The 13,600-nt window shown below is 38.6% G+C and overlaps 1 protein-coding gene across 2 annotated transcripts in view; it reads right to left on the bottom strand.

Moving 5' to 3' along the window:
- LOC109537676 (zinc finger and SCAN domain-containing protein 12) overlaps window positions 1-13,600 on the bottom strand; it is a 46,501-nt gene that overhangs the window by 26,672 nt on the left and 6,229 nt on the right. For both annotated transcript variants that reach the window (XM_048669597.1, XM_048669598.1), the window contains exons 3-7: window positions 13,204-13,313; window positions 13,028-13,103; window positions 7,042-7,192; window positions 4,584-4,717; window positions 1,620-1,796 (exon numbers count right to left, since the gene is read on the bottom strand). In XM_048669597.1, coding sequence (XP_048525554.1) covers window positions 1,620-1,796; window positions 4,584-4,717; window positions 7,042-7,192; window positions 13,028-13,103; window positions 13,204-13,313 — 648 coding nt within the window. The remainder of the gene's footprint in view (window positions 1-1,619; window positions 1,797-4,583; window positions 4,718-7,041; window positions 7,193-13,027; window positions 13,104-13,203; window positions 13,314-13,600) is intronic.

Here is a 13,600-nt window from a genome sequence, read left to right as displayed (position 1 = left end):
CGTACATTCAGATACCCGATTCAGAATTTTAATTATTCAGAGCGAAACAAAACATAGCAAAGTAAATATTAGTTCCGAATAATTGAACCCCATTTTAAATAATAAATTTCTTATTTTTTTATAACCCGAGAATGGATTAATTGAATGCAAGTGGGAGAAGTGATATACAGGGTGATTCAAAATTGGCATAATTCCTTTTAAGAGGTAATAGGGACTCACTTAGAAGGTACGAAAAAAATATTGTGTAAAAAAATTTCGATAATTTCCAGAAGATATTAACAGTTGCAAATCGAATTTCAACTTTGTTTTTAAGCATTATTTGGCAAGTTCAGTTCAGGGGAAATGCTACAGTAACATAGCAGAAGCTGAAAGAACTCACAACCAGCCAACAAAAGGCGAGGAGAGTGGTTCGACAATTGATGTTCAGGTTCCAGACACAGATGAACAAGTATTGGACATAATTGCAGAAGAGCCTTTTAAGGGCACTGAGAACATTGCACAACAACTGACACTTTTCCAGGCACGAAAGCTTCCGGCTACATTCCTAGCACGTACGTAAGATCACATTAAACCAACGAATTACTAAACACCGGTATAAATTGAGCGGGAGTTCAATTCACCGAATACGAGAAGTTCCTCGATAAGAGTGTATAATGAGGTGATTACAGGCACTTGTTTGGAGTTACAGACTCAAATGTATGTTTCTGTAATTTGTAACCAAATTAATAATTCGAGACTATAAGTTTCGAAATATGTCATTCAACGATTCCTGTTGAATTTACTACTGGAATACTTTTGAATAATTTTGAATTTACCGTTCATCCTTGTCTATCTTATTGTCACTTTCTGTATAATTCCATGGTTACCGGAGTTTTAAATAATTACGAAGCGCCAGCTATTTACGTAATGTTAATAAGGCAGATTACCTTGAAAAACATTGTTGCCATTTTTCTAATATAGTTTTTTTGCAAATTTCTCAGTTTAAAATAACAATTACTTCTTTTACTGTTTTTTCTGTACAGCTCCAGAGGAATGACGCCAATTTTAAATCACCCTGTATGATTTTCATTTACTCCTAGCTGGTCAGTTATTCAATCGTCATAGTCCAACTTAATTTTTTAGCAAACATTTTTCTCAAACTGTCTACAAGTATATCAATATGTTAATCAAATCAGAACGGCTGCGTGTGAAGTATTTCACAAATTGTCACAGCATAAATAAAATGTTAAAGAGCCTACTCACACAGCAATCTACCGGGAGTGGGGAGCAGCGCGATTGTATCCTCGAGACGAACAACTAGCCGACATCGGAAACTCGTTAAGAAATTGGCCCAATCGCCTTACACAAATGGCAATTTACATGGACACTGTGGATTGCTGTGTGAGTAGCCCCTTAAGCGACATACTCACACGGCAATCCACAGGGTCCATGTAAATCCACAGGGAGTGGGAAGCAGGGCAATTGTATCCTCGAGACGAACAACTAGCCGACATCGGAAAGTCCTTAAGAAATTGGGCCAATCGCCCTACACATGTGGGACACACAGGGACCCTGTGACCCTGTGGATTGCCATGTGAGTAGGCCGCTTTATTGAACAAAGATACACACACTGAACTGACCTGTATGCTTGGCTTCGTGTTGCGCGAGTCCCATTTTGGACCGGAACCTTTTTTCGCACATTTGACATTTGTGCTTTTTCTCTCCTGTATGCATAGTCATGTGCTCGGCAAGTTTGTAGTTCGATCGGTACGATTTTCCACACTCCGGGCATATTTTTCCATTCGCAGGTTTAGGAACTAAATAGATATTAGAAATATACCCAATTGTTCTTAGCATTGAACCAAAGCTACCAGTATAACAATATTACTTCACAAATATCTGTGAATTGACATAGAAATAAAGCCAAAATCAAATTTACCGAAATATTTGTTAATAGTTTTCTTCAAACCTGCTCTTTGAAACGGGATTATTGTCAATCAAGTAGTTGTTGAGTAGTTAGTTTTTAATATTGTTTCATTACAATGAAATACAATTGAAGGGATTACAAGCAAAAGCGCCGAAGTGAAATATTTTGTAAACTTAACGTAAGTGGGAACTCGTGATCTCCACATTTGCTTCTATATGGTAGCAAAACCGCCCAGATAGAAATCATAGTCCGATGCCCGCTTTTGGTGAATAAAATTTTTTTTTCTAAGTTGCACAGTTTACAACTTGTGTTAAGTTGCTCCTTTGAGCTGATGCCGCTTTGTAAGTTGGTGAATTATAACACATCGCGCCTCACTCCGCCGCACCTCGATTGCGCTTGTGGCCGAATAGTTGTTGAAATCAGAACTTTAAAAGGACATTTTTAATTAAGTAGTTTAAATTTCGTTGGTTTCTATCGTCGGTCGGAAATTGAGTAACATTTTAATTCTTAGTGATTTCTTCTCGTTTTTTTTTGTTGAGTCAATATCTTTAGAAAAACAAAATTAATTGTTGACTTTCGTTAAGTTCAAACGTGAAAATTTTCTTTGGAAACTACTATGCGAACAAACACTCTCTACATTCCAACAATAAACAAAATGAAATCGGACTGCCAAGCAACAGCAGAGCGATGAATCATCGAAAGGGCGAACATGCGAATGATTAAATAATCATGTTTATTCTGTACTTCAGTGTATTTTTTTCGCAAAGGTGTCTGAATATTCAGTTTGCTACCGACAGTAGACGAATCCGGTCGATAATCCTTTGTGCCGTGTGAATCGCATTCTATAAATATAGAATCATTGTGGTCCTTATGGTAAGTGCGCTAGTTTGGGAAGGTATTGTGAACTTTTTGAGGATTTATGGGTAGAAAACGAAGGATGGGGCGCCAGCTTGCAAAAACTGGTAAGAATGACCTCTAATCTCTAAATCTTTTAGCTTGAACTGAATTTCGTTTTCCGCAAGCAACGAAGTTCTATGTATTCTTTGTATTTCTCCCTCTTTGCTTTGCTGATTTCAAGTCATTTGGGGTTTGGACGGATTTCCTGCTGTTTTAAACACATTTTCTTCCTTTTTTCCAGGTGGACGGCACGCAGCTTTCGGTAAGCTTAGCATTACTTTGCCCCTGATTGGCATGTACATGTAGAACTTTTAGTCCCATATTCATCAACTGATTCGTAAGGTAGATTTGATATCCATTGAGCTATTGGTTTTTTCGTAGTTTATTTTTAAACTTTGGGAATATATTGGCCGGTTTTGTATTTTTATATCAAGCTGATCTAAAGCTTTTCGCGAAAGAACTGCTTCAGATATGGGAATTAGTGTTTCCGTATTCAATATAAAAAGCAGCACCTTACTGATAGTGTAAATTTGGGTCCGATTAAACCACTGATTCCTTCACAACAAATTTTGAAACTTTGGAAATATTTTGGACGGCTTTGTATGCTTACATCAAGCTCATCTAAAGCTCGTCTCCAAAGCTCCGTTTCAGATATGCAAATATGGGTTCCAGATTACCGTTTTTTTGTTTAAAACTCACAAGTTTTAGTTTTTGTCTGTTTTTTTCTTTAATTGCAAAATTGACTGAAACTTGACACCTCTTTTTGTGAAGTTGCTCAATAACCATTTGAGCCACAGAGTTCTGGTGGATTTGTCACAAAAAGTCACACAAAATTTGAATATCAGACATTTGGATGCAAATTTAGGCCAATATTTCATTAAAAAAACCGTTTTCTACAGAATGTCCAACTTTCAAGTATCTACTGGCTTAACTTTGGAAGTTGGATTGCGTAAAAGCGTTCATTTTCAAATCAACATTTACGAAGCCCGCAAAAATTTGAATTTCATGCGATTTGAATGGTTGAACTTTTGAAGGTTTGAAATGGGAGAATTTATAAAAGTTGGTAGATTTCATCCTTCCAATATACCATCAATTTTGTAAAGACCAGACAATAATTACATGAATTTGTTGTTGTTATTTTTGTGAAAAATATTAGGATATTCAAGAAAATTATTTGCTATGTCGTTTTTGATAATTTGTTTTAATTTAAAGACAAAACAACCCAATTGCATTTTAGTTTAAAAATGTATTTAAAAAAATGTTTGTTATTTCTTGAATAATAGTTAAATTTTCGTTCTTAATTTGAATGGTTCTGTAACACAAACTAATTTAATTTATAAGTTAAGAATTTTCGACTGTAAGAAATATTTGACGATTAATTTATCTAAATAAACCTTTTGTGACTTGGGCGGTTGTGCTTCTAACCCCTTCAATTATTCAACAAAAGCAACTCATGAACAATACGTTGAGACCGACAGATAATTCGACAGAATGCAATGCATATTGCTATCCAATGGCTTGATGAGCAAGTTCTAAAAATGTATCAACACTTTTCTGAAAAACCCTGTCCCAACCCAAAACTCGGTGGTTCGACATATACGCAAAAAGCTTTGAGAAAAATTGGAATGTTTAATATTGTAACGAATATAAGCGGCTACATAATTAAAATAGCCCCATTGCCCAAATTGAAATTTATTAGGCTAAATAGGACTAAAAATGGGACGACGAAGAAGACGAGAACAACTGTTTGTCCTTAAACTGCATGTAAATGTTTACTCACCTGATTGTTTCTCAGGCGGGACTTCTTCCTTCATATTTGATAATACTGGCGACATGTTAGATAAGTCGGAATTGTCTGCAACTTCTGTGGCTGGATTAGCCAGTTTTGGAGCACTGTCATCTTGACTACTGAGACTGCAAAAAACAATAGACAATGTTGCAAGAAACAATACACAACAACAGTAGAATTTTGCTAAAATCACTGTCACCCCAAAGCGAAGACCTATCGAAAATGAATTATCGTAGGTTGAATGTTAAATCTTTTAAATAAATAAAATGGTGGCTCGAGTTTGTTAAAATGACTCGAAGTTCAAGAACCTTGAAAAATTTAAAGAGAAATTTAAAAAGAAATTTAAACAAATCAGGTAAAACTTGAAATAACATGAAAAAACAAAAGGCATGACAAAGAGAGAAGAAAGGGCAATAGATTAGCAGTAAAAAATTAGAAGGGGTAGAAAAATTGTTGAATGTTCAAAAGAAAAATTACGTATTAAATTAAAGGGAAAGAAAGACAACTTATTTTCAAAGAGTTTTGGAATTTGTCTTGGTAAGAAAAACAGTATATGCAAAACGGTGTGTAAAGAGCGAAGAAGAGACCGTTTTAGAATTGCAAACAACAATTACAATTTGTAAAACAATGTTCTGCAATACTAGGAATGTCCTCAAGGGCTGTTATTATCTCGTTGGATTAATATTCAAACCGATGAAAATGTGGCGAAAAAAAATGATAAAAAGCTTGAAGCTGAAGAATTCAGTACTCAAATAAAAAGCTTTAAAAAAGAAGACGTCATTCAGAGACTCTATTGCTTGCCACCAAACTGGCAGAAAACCACCAAATCCGCTATGGGCATAACATTTCAAGGTTTTTTAATAGTGATATCTGGGGTGACAAAAATAGATAAACTCACTTTTAAAAGTCTTGCATTCCCCTCCTGTATTTACTACATAAATTTAATTTATATACAAATTTTTAATTACTAGATAAAACCCACATAAATCCCGTGGTAACCAAAATCAGGCTTGTCAAGTCCAGACTAAGCAGACAATAAGTGAACAAGATTTTGAGACGAAAACACGATAACTTTGCGACAAAATTTTAGGAATTCAGACAAGACAAAATTGATTGAGACGAACCGTTCACACCACCAATGTGCAACAAAATGCAATTGATGCGAATCAGTTGCTTAACCATGTGGCGTTTCTGCCAGGAAGAAAATTTTAAAAATTAAGATTTATTGCTAGCCCCTAGTCTCCTTCTCTCATCTTTATCCAATGTTGGAAAAATGGAATGCCAACGGTTTTGGGTGCTATCAACCTTAAAAAAGCGAGAAAGTTATTCCATAAATAAATTGTTAGCTTCTTCTTTCTCTCGTATACTGACTGTCGTATATTCCTTTTTTTGTTTTCGACATCATTCACTAAGTTTATATTTAATGCTAAACAAATATACTTTAATGTGTCGGCTCTCTTGTAACGATTTTTGTAGTCCTTATGTTGAGGGTCCCATAATAATGGGACGTTCTCTGTACAATTTTATTAATCTGCAAGGACTTGCTGTGTTCCACTTTCTGTCCCCGGACATTCTTCACAAAGACTGTACTCCACTACAACACAACAGAACTAAATATGTATGATTTTTCACTGATTTATTGGTACTCCTACTTTCATCAACACACACCGTCCACACTGTGCCCACAACTAGTCGTAAAATATACAGACAAAAAACGGGGAGTTTTTGATATTTACCGACTGGAGACGGGACTTGCAAGTCTCCGGAATTGGAAACAACACAAAAATGTGGCCGAAATGTATAGGATTTGTCGCCACGTTGTCGTGAAACATGAATCTCTCGATTTTGCCTGCTTGGCCTGGACCCGGTATTAGAATGAAACAAAAAAAAATAAGTTCAGAAAATTCCCCAATCGATACTACCAGATTCCAGATATCCAGAAACAAAGCAACGTGTGACAGATAAGATCAACAGTAAAGCACGAAATTCTGCAAAGCACTGAAATAGAAGACAAATGGCTTCTAAGGAATACAGAAAAAAACTACAGGTAATATGGAGAGATAGACAAACAGAAGGGCATAATAACATAAAATTAAACAAGCAAAAGAAAGATGGTTAAAGGAACAGTGCGAAGAGATAAGGAGTGCCAGAGAAAGCATGACTGTTTCAACACACATAAAAAGATAAAAGACATGATAGGGAAAGAAAACCAGGAATACTCAAGGATGTAAACGGAATGCTAATTTTGGATATAAATCAAAATCTAAGGAGATGGACTGAATATATCATATGAACGTCACCGTAGCCCTGCTTAAAAAAATTTAAATAAAGGCACCTTCCATAAAAACAATGTTTCAGTGCAAGCTAAACGTTTAAACCCTAAAAAGGTCGGCATTTTTAAACAGTTTGCTAAAATTGTTGATCTTATTAGTGTAGAAAAATATATTACCAATCAGAACTGTCCATAGACAATTCCTCAGATTTAACTAGTTGGCTTTCTGTGAAAGAGATGGCAGCGTCCGTGTTTGTTTCAAAATTGTCGCCAAATTTTAAGAAGTTAGGCATTGAAAGCAATTGTTGTGGTTGAAACTCCGTCAAACCTAAAATGCAATTGTGTCAATATAGTTTATATTAATTTTGACGATAAAAATGCAGTGCTCTCAATAATTATAATTAAATGATAACAATAATTAAATATGGCTGATGGCCACTTGCTACCAGTCATTCTTAAAAATCATCCCTTTAGTTGAGGATAATTTTCGATTAAGGCTAACCCTAACTACAGATGTCTTTGCACGGGTGTCAATTGAGACACTAAACTCAATTGAGACATACTAAAGACAAATTGGCTTTTCTTCCCTAACTAACGTTAATCTTTAGAGTGAAAGTCGTTAGTCTGAGTTTGCTATTACTGTGTACATTTGAAACGTATTATTAATAATATAGAAAGCAACCTTGGAAACCGGAGGTACCACGTTGGGACAGCAACACTGGAAGGCGGGATCAGAACGGGAGTGGCAACACCGGGGCTACTTCATAACTGGGGCATTAGATGGCGAGGCGGTACTTCCGGGCAATGGCTTGCCGTTGGCCATGGATGATTGGATAATCGGTGCTCGTTGGAGGATTGATTGGAGGGAGATCGTGCAAGGCGTTCATTAAATCGCTTAAATTTATATCAATTGTATTATTTTACGAAAATTAACCCTAATATGAGAATAAAAACAATGAAATACGGCCGAGTTATTTCAAATTAACACAGGGGCTCCATACCTTTCCTCTAAGGAAAAATGTCTGTTAGCTAGCATAATTCACAATTTTAAACATTCTTGAAAGTAAACAAACGAATGCTACCACATGGAGAGAAAAATATTTGACGTGGCCCAGAATATCAGCAGCTTTTAATTCCCAAACGTCTGAGCATGCTAGATCTAAAGACCAGCTTAAAAATTACTGCCAAAACATGAAAAACGTGATAAGAAAACAAGTCACCGAAGGAAAGAAGAAGGAGAGTCACTTTTAAACGTGAAGAGTATTTTTTTCAAAAAGCTTACTCTGGGCGTAATAAACAAAACACACTCTATGGACCCCCAAATAGGTTTGATCGGGATAGTGGGGAAGGCCTAGACACGAACCAAGATGAAATAAGCTCTCCGCTCACAGCGACTCTAGAAAATATCTGACCATAATAAGGTCAAAGTTGATATGAAATTTCAAGCACGCCGAAACTCTGAACTGCAGAAAAATAAAGTCTTTTTGACACGAAAATTGCAAATTAAGTGGATTTTTTTTACACAGTTTTAAAGCAGACGTTTACCTTTAAAAGGCACGTTTTTCTCGATAATTCTAACACGAAAAACACGGAAGATTGAAAAACGCACTTGGCACAGTTCAAAAACAAACAAAATTGTGTTTTATTGATTCGAAAATTGAAACACACTGGATTTTAAACATTTCCAAGTGTTTCCGCCATTTTTAAAGCAGATATTGACCTTCAAGGTGCGTTTGATTCAAAAATGAGGTGCTACGAAACCCCGCCAGGTAGCTAAAAGTATTTAACTCTATTCTATACAGAAGTAGAGGTTTTTACCCGAAATTTGCAATATAACCCGGTCAAAAAATCCAAGAGTTTCCAGCAGTTAAAAATTACTTTTGCCCTCAAAAGTAATTTTAGTCAAACATTCAATACTAAGAAGCTTCACAAAATGGAAAACGCACAACCACACTGTTTAATAGAAAAATTGAATCTTTTTACTACAAAGTTACCAACTGTATCGGAAAAGATGCAAGAGTTTTTAGCAATTTTAAGGCAGACCTTTAACCTTCGATTAACGTTTTCTTCAATAATTTACTCAGAAATCCCGCAGGGCAACCATAAACGTTTGAATGCATTCTATAGTGGTCTCAAGGCTTTGAGATATATTGTTTGTTAGTTCTACAAAGTACTGTACCTACCTGTAAGAACAGGCTCTGTAAGCTTACTAGCTTAAGTTAATACATTTTGCATTTTCTTTCAAATAGTGCCACCGGTACCAGATTCAGCTGTCTTTAGATTTTTTCCGTTCAGATTTTACGCAAATCCCGCGCGAGGTTCACAAAAAGGTAGTTTCATTTTTAGGGGCCTGAAACTTTACAGTTTTATGTCATGAAGAAGCAAAAACATGTGAGCGAAACCAGCGCAGAAACAATAAAAAAAACACCCACAACACGCAGGGCAATCTAAACAGCCAAGCCGCAAGCCGCCACCAGCTACAGCGCCGCAGCCAAAAAGAACCTGCCGCCCCAACAAGCCCCCCCAACGTCCACAAGGGGGCAAAACCGGCCATGAACAGCTGGCCCAAACCATCCAGGCCATGCAAGCAAAGATTTTTTTTATTGAACTCCCCGTAGGACATTTACAAACATTACGATCTGATCAAAGTTGATCAATGAGTAATTCTGTTCTAACCTAACTTAACTATGGATAAATCTTCAAACTAAGGTTCTACTCACTAGTGTACCTTAGAGTCTGGTGGTCTAGTGGCATAGCTACACTAATTACCGTGTAGCAGAAAACCGCACAATGTTCCGCATCTGCACTGACATAGTCACTTACATAGCTCAAAAGGCTTTACCCTCTTGAGTCTTTTTGTCAGGTTGGTATTGTCGAGGAGCTCGAGGATGCAAGCACAGATGCAAACGTTCATGGCCACGATACAAGCCCAGATGATTGCATTAATGAGCAGTCATGTCTAGACTGCTTAGGCCTAAATCTCTGTGTGTCGTCTCCAGGAATGCCAATGGAGTTCGAAGGAGGAAAGAAGAACTCCAAGACTTCCTGGAGAAATACAATGTAGATGTGTGCCTAATCCAGGAAACACTACTGAAGCCTGGAGAAAGGTTTACACTGAAGAATCACAAGGTGCACAGAGATGATAGGCTCACCAGGGGCAGTGGAACAATAGTCGCATTGAAGAGGTCCATTCAACACCACGAAGTTGTCAAACTATCGACAACAGTGGAAGAAACCATGGTGGTCATCCAAATGAAGGAGGTGGAGATCAGAGTCAGGTCCGTATACAGTCCTAGCGCTACGTTGTGTCCCGAGGATGTTCGAAACCTTTTCCCGGATGACCGCCTAACGATACACGTAGGGGACTTCAATGCCAAAAACGAAGATTTGGAGATGCAACTTCACCACGTACAGAGGCCGTATGCTATCAAACAAAGCAAGTACCCCAAAAGCCAACACATATTGCTCAAAATGACAGAGATGACATACTGGACATATTCCTGTACAAAAACGCTGGAAAACTGTCCAACCCCGAAGTGCTCCAGGAGCTATCATCGGACCTCTTGCCGATACTCCTGCAAATTGGACCAAACCAAATGAACGGTGTCACTGTGACTAAAAGCATCACGAACTGGCAGACTTTCCAGCAAACATTGGAAAGCTCCAGCAAGATCCCTCAGCCCACAACAGAGGACGACCTACCTGAACCAGGCAGTCGAAAAGCTCAAGGGGGAAAACAAGAACGCCCTGGCTGCCTCAACAAGTCAAACCGTCGTACCGGCCAACCAAATAGACCAAATACCTCCCTGGTTAAAAGCCAAAATCAGGGAGAAAAACCGGATACGATACAGAGCCATGCGAACACAAGATCCATACTTAAAAAGGCTAGTCAACCGCTTCCAGGCTGCGATCCAGGAAGACATCAAGGAAGTTCGATCGCAGCACTGGTATGCTCGCATGGACGAAATAGAAGCTGACGAGTCAAACATAGAGCTATGGAAACTGGCCAGGAACATCAATAAAGGGCCAATGCAACCAATCCCACCTATATAAGAGAACGGAATCACCACTGTGGACTCAAAGGGAAAACTGGAGCTCTTTGCAAACCAACTGGAGCTCCAATGCAGAGTAAACCTGGTTGATCATCCAGAACAAGAATAGGAAGTGGACAATACTGTAGCCGCCCACTTCTAAAACTGGCAGCCCATACAAGCCAGAAAAGTCACTACAGAGATCATCAGAACACCATCAAGGGGACCAAACGCAAAAAGGCCCCTGGACATGATGGAATATCGAATGAGGTCCTCAAGAAACTACCAACAGCAATAATTGAGAACCTCACCACAGTGGCAAACGCAATAATGTACCTTCAGTGCTTTCCGAACACCTGGAAGAAGGCAATTGTGGTATTGGTGCCCAAAAAGAGAGCAAGCAGGAAGCTGCTTAAGTCCTACAGGCCTATCAGCCTATTACATATGATGGCCAAAGTTATGGAGAGGTGTATCCTGCACCACATCCAGGATACAATAGAGGACAAGAAGGTGCTGCTGGATGAGCAACATGGATTCCGGCCGGACCATGGCACTAACACACTCACCACCCGGCTGACAACAAGGATCTAGCAAAGGTTAAACCGCCGAAGAAACGGTCTAGAAGTCGTCTTCCTAGACATGTCAAAGGCGTTTGACAAAGTTTGGCACCAGGCCCTGATAGCCAAGATCATAACAGCCGGCTTTCCGGGACACCAAACTAAGCTCATCAGCAGCTACCTATCTGGACGCAGCTTCCAGGCCAAAATTGAGAACCAGCTCTCAACCAGCAGACCGGTGATGTCAGGAGTACCGCAAGGATCAGTGCTGGGCCATACTGTCTTCAACATATACATGGCAGACTTTCCAACCAACGCAATACAAAGTGCTACATATATGCAGACGATGTAGCACTCACTGCCGCCGGGAACGGCCCTAACATGACCACTAGCCTACAAAGACATTTCGGCCAGGTCCAGCAATGGAGTGTCCAGTTTTAACTGGAAAATGGAGTTTAACCCGGAGAAAACGCAAGCCATTTTCTTCACCAGGGGCTCCAAGACGCCGCCAGTCATACTAGAGTTTGCAGGACAGCGGCTGCCCTGGAGGTCCAAGGTAACCTATCTTGGACTTATCTACGACAAGCGACTGGTATGACACGACCAGATGACAACCACAGCAGCGAAGGCAAGATACCTGCTCCAGGCCTACTATCCTCTGCTGACAGGTAAGCTCTACCTGAGAACAAAGGTTAGAGCTTACAAACAGCTAATCCGTCCGGTGCTGACCTATGGATCAACTGCATGGTCCACGGTCTGCATCACGCAAAAGAAGAAGATGGYGGTAATTCAAAACAAGATTTTGAGGATAGCAGCCAAGGCCCCGTACTTTGTCAGAAATACCACCCTGCAAAGAGACCTGAACACAGAAGACCTGCTGGAGCATTTCCGGAACTTAACAACAAAGTTCCTGGATAATGCCCGGCAAAGCAAGAATCCCACAGTCCGGGCTTCTTGCACTAACAAATTTCACAGTGACCGCAGACCCCCCTGCGGACACTGTCTAAGAAGAAGACGTGGACCACATGCGATGACCAGTGGACCACATGCGATGATCCAGCACCACATCGAGGACCATGGGCTAGCTTCAGGTTAGATTTAGGAAGCAAGAGAGGATGTAGTAGGCTTAAGTTTTTATTTAAGTAGAGTAAGGTAGAGGGCAAACTGTACATTTATTAGGTTAGTTCTAATGAACAATAATAATTTATTATTACTCTCAAGTATCCGTCATGAAGTCCCTACAGGACCAGGACTGGGTTTAAGTTAAAATAAGTTTAATTATCCGCAATGGAGTCCCTAGAGGATCAGGACTAGCTGCAAGTTAGCTTAGGTAGTAAGAGAGGCTCTATTAGATTTAGGTCTAGACTTAGGGGTAATGTGCCCATGTTAGGTTAAGGTAGGTTAAGTCAGGGATGTTAGTTATACATAGAGTGTAAAACACTCTAAAGCTGTTAGATTTAAGTACTCGTAGATAAGTCAGTAGTAAGAAATTTTGTAAAATTTAGCTGAAATAAATATGTTCCAAAGGGGATAATCGGAAAACATATTATGTATATAGAGTTTTTTTAAACTTACTCAAACTGTTTTCGTCTAAGTTTTGATTTGAGTAACATGTTAATTGATCAGCATTTCCTGGTGGTTTTGAGTAGTTCTGAAAATATAAGAAAATAATAATTCATCCAAATATGTGCTTGCAGAATATTTAAATACGTGTTTGTAACGCTTTACTTAATATTTATTAAATAACTCACATCACTAGAATACAGTGTTCCATCTTCCACCATCGAAACCTGATTCAAGATTTGCTGAGGAATCAAGTTAAATGCGTGCTCGGGCTCAGCCATATTGGACAAACTTTGTCCTGCAAATATACAAAAGAAAACTTCATAGTAATATCGCATACAATTTAGTATTACATACACACAATATCTACAGTTACATTCAAATTTAATTTTATAGTCGCAATATAAACTTTGTAGGCATGGGAACAATGTGGATCTTCAGGTGTTCCCTCAACAATACCGATACAATGTGTCAGCGCAATTACGTGATGATACAGTAAAATGGTCCATATATTGTCAAACAAATTGGGCAATTGTTTTACTCGTTTAAAAAATGTTTCAATTCTTTTCTGGCATGCGTTGCGAA

Source organism: Dendroctonus ponderosae, unplaced genomic scaffold (genome assembly GCF_020466585.1).
Source record: "Dendroctonus ponderosae isolate FM_Combo_2020 unplaced genomic scaffold, Dpon_F_20191213v2 Dpon_F_20191213_9, whole genome shotgun sequence".
Lineage (NCBI taxonomy): Eukaryota > Metazoa > Arthropoda > Insecta > Coleoptera > Curculionidae > Dendroctonus > Dendroctonus ponderosae.
Note: the sequence above shows the minus strand (reverse complement) of the source record. Positions and strands in the feature narration are given on the sequence as shown.